Here is a 4420-nt window from a genome sequence, read left to right as displayed (position 1 = left end):
CTCAAAGTTAATTTTTTTTAAGTTAAGCTGCTTTGCTGTAGCCACAATTTTGGAGAATTGGTTGCTAAATTGACTTTTTTTGTCAATTTAGCAACCTCACTGGGGATGCTCTAATGATCTCTCTTTCGTGAGTTCTACTTCTTTCTATAAACTTTTTGGGTTGCTCTTTAAATCACAATTTAAGGTCTTGTGCACTTGGTAGGTGTACTTGGTGAAATGTATATCACTCAACCATGAGAATGAAGTTCTCTGATGTAAAATGTATCTGATATTGAGAAAAAGCCAGAACAATATTTTGGGTTTTACACCTCTTAAATTGTGTACCTTGTAGATGAAGTATATCCAATCCCTGTCTATCCTATCTTTCCTTACCTTGTTTGCAATGACAGAAATGGGAGTATCTGGAACTCTCTCCATCATTGTAGCAACATGGAATGAGTATTTCGCAATGCCTCATCAAACTAATCGGGACCAGCAACATCATGCTCTAGCTATATTTTGTTGACTAATTTCCACCCTCACTTTGTCTCCCTAATTGCAACATTTATTAGCCACCGTTTTGGCTGGTGCACTTTAATGTTGTTCTTTATAGATACTGTTTGCAATTTCTAAATGTGCTTATTCTTGATTTATCTTCTTTTAATTCAGCTACTATTTTGTTTTTTTGGTAATGGTTGATTATGTATTATATATGTTTCTTTCAAGCTTGACGTCTAGCAGGGCATAATCTTGGATTATTACTAACTTGTTTTTTATTTCCCATTCTTAGCTCCAAAATGCAGAATAATTAAGGCCCAAGCTTCAACAATTTCAGCTCCCACACGGGAAACGGATCCTAAAAAACGTGTTGTCATAACAGGAATGGGCCTTGTTTCGGTTTTTGGCAATGATATTGATACATTCTATAACAAACTTCTTGAGGGGGAGAGTGGGATTAGCCTAATTGACAGGTTTGATGCTTCAAACTTCTCTGTCCGGTTTGCAGGTCAGATTCGTGATTTTTCTTCCAAAGGCTACATTGATGGGAAGAATGATCGCCGGCTTGATGATTCCTGGAGGTATTGTTTAGTTGGCGGCAAGAGGGCCCTTGAAGATGCCAACCTTGGAACTGAAGTTCTTGAAAAAGTTAGTCATTCTATGAGCAGCACATTATAGTTTTATCAGCTTGTACATTAAGCATTGTAGATTTATCATTTTGCATGCCCTGCAGATGGACAGAACAAAAATTGGAGTTCTAGTGGGAACAGGCATGGGAGGCTTAACAGCATTCAGCACTGGAGTGGAAGCTCTAATCCAAAAGGGATATAAGAAAATCACACCATTCTTCATTCCTTATTCTATCACCAACATGGGTTCAGCATTGTTAGCTATAGACAATGGCTTAATGGGACCTAATTACTCCATTTCAACTGCTTGTGCAACGGCAAATTACTGCTTCTTTTCAGCTGCTAATCACATTAGAAAAGGTGAGGCAGAAATCATGGTAGCTGGTGGGACTGAGGCTGCAGTCATGCCTACTGGGGTTGCTGGGTTTATAGCTTGCCGGGCTTTGTCTCAGAGAAATGGCGAACCCCAGGGAGCTTCGAGACCATGGGACAAAGATCGTGATGGTTTCGTCATGGGAGAGGGTGCTGGAGTGCTGGTACTTATACAATCATATAATGTTCTTTCAATTTAATGCGATTTAGCTCATGTATTTTCTTCCTTTCCTAACAATAGTTTGTCTAAATCTTATACTTCTAACAATACTAATTTTTCATAAACCAAAAAGATTATGGAGAGCTTGGAGAGTGCAATGAAAAGAGGAGCTAAAATATATGCAGAGTATTTAGGTGGTGCTATAACATGTGATGCTCATCACATGACTGATCCTAGGTCAGATGGCCTTGGAGTTTCATCTTGTATAAAGAAGAGTTTAGAAGATGCTGGAGTTTCTCCTGAAGAGGTAAAACTACTCATTGACCTCAAGGCTAAAGTATTTCTCAGCATCTATATTGAGATATTCTATAAGGTTATATACATTCTGATATATATAATCATTTTAAATTTATGATTTGCAGGTGAACTATGTGAATGCTCATGCAACATCTACACTAGCAGGGGATTTGGCTGAGGTCAATGCAATCAAGAAGGTTTTCAAGGACACATCAGAGATAAAGATGAATGGGACTAAGGCAAGAAACCTAAAGACCATTCCATGTGAAACCAATTCAAGTCTTTTAATGAGAACATATTCACCAAATTAAATGGTCTAAAGTGAAAAATAGCTAATTTGTTGTTGTTTTCCTTGTTTCAGTCAATGATTGGACATGGCCTTGGTGCTGCTGGTGGTTTGGAGGCCATAGCAACTATAAAAGCAATTAACACTGGCTGGTTGCATCCAACTATTAACCAAAATGTACTACACCTTATTCCTAGATTTCTCATATTCATATGCGTCATTTTAGCTAATTCCAATGGTTTCTTAATGCATTTCATGTTCATATATTTTTATTTCTTTTGTAGAACTTGGAGCCTGATGTTACAATCGACACTGTCCCAAACGTAAAGAAGAAGCATGAAGTGAATGTTGGTATGTCAATAACCTTTGTGCGTGTGTTTGTTTTGTAGGGAAGTTGATGAATTGCTTTCAATAATATTTTGCAACAAGAAGCAGTTTTTCTTTTTATCATTTTATGTTAGTAGTATCTGAATGATGACATAATGGTACATTTATTCCAACATTTGACTAATCAAAATTTTCGATTTTCTGCAGCTATCTCGAACTCATTTGGCTTTGGTGGGCACAATTCAGTGGTTGTCTTTGCCCCCTTCACACCCTAAATAAAACTCAACCCCACCTTCACCTTTATATAATTAGAATCATCAATTTTGAGATGTTAAAGTTGTTGGAAGGATAAAAGCGTTTACATGAGTATTGCAATCAAGTGTGCTATAATGAGTCCTGAAGGCAATGTTCCCTTCATCATTGTTTTGATGATTCAGATTTAGTGATTTTTTTCAGTGAATAAAGCATTCATGCCAAATTTCTCTTTGTTGTTCTTGTGTATTTGTGGGCTTATTTGCTAAGAATGGAATTTTGGATTATATTGTTACAGACTCATGTCTAGTGGGTCTGACTTGTCAGATTCAGGAAAACAAGTATGTTTTTGCCTATGGACTGATGGATACAAACTTTAAATGACATTATAGCTAAAATTACAAGGACACATAAAAGAAAAATAAATAAATTGATTTTGTTCATGGATCCAGTTTACTTCTAAGAGTTCACGGCATTGAGACCCTTCCTAGCCTTTCTTATTTTGTTCAATCTGCGTCAAAGTCTCTAAAAGAGACGGTCAATGAGGGTCCCATCCCAACATAGTGGTGCCTCCTTTCAAGTTTCAACAATTTTTCCCTGAATGACAGGGGAGATCATAGAATGTGAATTCAAAGTCTTGCCTTCTGTAATTTGACTCAGAAAAAAGGCTGATTATGAAGCTTGGTTTGACTGACTGTACAAAATATATTTAGTTACATAATTATTTCCTGAATTCTGCCATTTTCCATTAGCTAGTCCTATATAACTCTCCACCTTCTATAATTCCAAATTTATCCTACTATTTAAAAAAAAAAAAAAAGATGATACAATTTAAAAGGAAGATTTAAGTGAAATATACGGCAAAAACCTTATTCATCACATCAAACCTCAGGAGAATGTATCTATCATGACTGGAGGAAACTCTTTACATATATACACTATAGTACTCTAGGACTAATCAAGTTACAATTCAAATTCATTGCAATTACTTCTATAGTTTAGTTTGAACTTCTTCTTTTTTTCTTCTTCTTTTTTTTAATACGGTCCAGTTCAACCTAATAAACACCTAATATAGGATTCGTTACACAACCTCGCCACACCCATTTATACATTTTAATTCACATAATCCGGGCCTCCGGGGTACAATATGTCCATTAAATTGCATCATTGCATGTGTCATCCTTTGCTTTTACTCTGTATCACTGTATGGATGGAATATCACATTCTACCAATTGTTTGAGAAAGAATGTTAATCATAGAAGAGAGGATTAAATATGATAAGCAGGTTCTACTTTAGCAAGCCAACTTTTGCAATTACTTGCCCTCAGAAAGGTTTGTCAAAGAATCACTTTGGACTATAATTTTTGGCTGGTTGAAGGGTGCCCTTTGAGATTCTATTTGTAGATAGCCTAGAAGTAAATTAAAGTAATCCAGCTTTTACACTGTCATTAAAGTTAGTAAACCCACTAGTTTGATGCTGATTACTGCTCTGGTGAATATGACCAAGAAGATGGGTAAGCTTGATGTTGACATTGAGGACTTAGTTACTGTACCGTCTCTTCTAATCTATTAAATTAACTAAACCCCTAAGTAAGGTTCCTATGATAATACGAATGGATT

General features: G+C 36.1%; 1 protein-coding gene across 1 annotated transcript in view; it reads left to right on the top strand.

Annotated features, from left to right (window-relative positions):
• LOC126713280 (3-oxoacyl-[acyl-carrier-protein] synthase I, chloroplastic-like) overlaps positions 1–3034 on the top strand; it is a 4235-nt gene extending 1201 nt beyond the window's left edge. The window contains exons 2-8 of the mRNA XM_050412991.1: positions 770–1125; positions 1211–1642; positions 1772–1945; positions 2061–2174; positions 2297–2398; positions 2506–2572; positions 2756–3034. Of these exons, the coding sequence (XP_050268948.1) occupies positions 770–1125; positions 1211–1642; positions 1772–1945; positions 2061–2174; positions 2297–2398; positions 2506–2572; positions 2756–2823 (1313 nt within the window). The 3' untranslated portion in view covers positions 2824–3034. The remainder of the gene's footprint in view (positions 1–769; positions 1126–1210; positions 1643–1771; positions 1946–2060; positions 2175–2296; positions 2399–2505; positions 2573–2755) is intronic.
• The last annotated feature ends 1386 nt before the right edge of the window (positions 3035–4420 follow it).

The sequence above is a fragment of the Quercus robur genome, chromosome 2, assembly GCF_932294415.1.
Source record: "Quercus robur chromosome 2, dhQueRobu3.1, whole genome shotgun sequence".
NCBI classification, from domain to species: domain Eukaryota; kingdom Viridiplantae; phylum Streptophyta; class Magnoliopsida; order Fagales; family Fagaceae; genus Quercus; species Quercus robur.
This window is presented reverse-complemented; position numbering and strand designations above follow the sequence as displayed.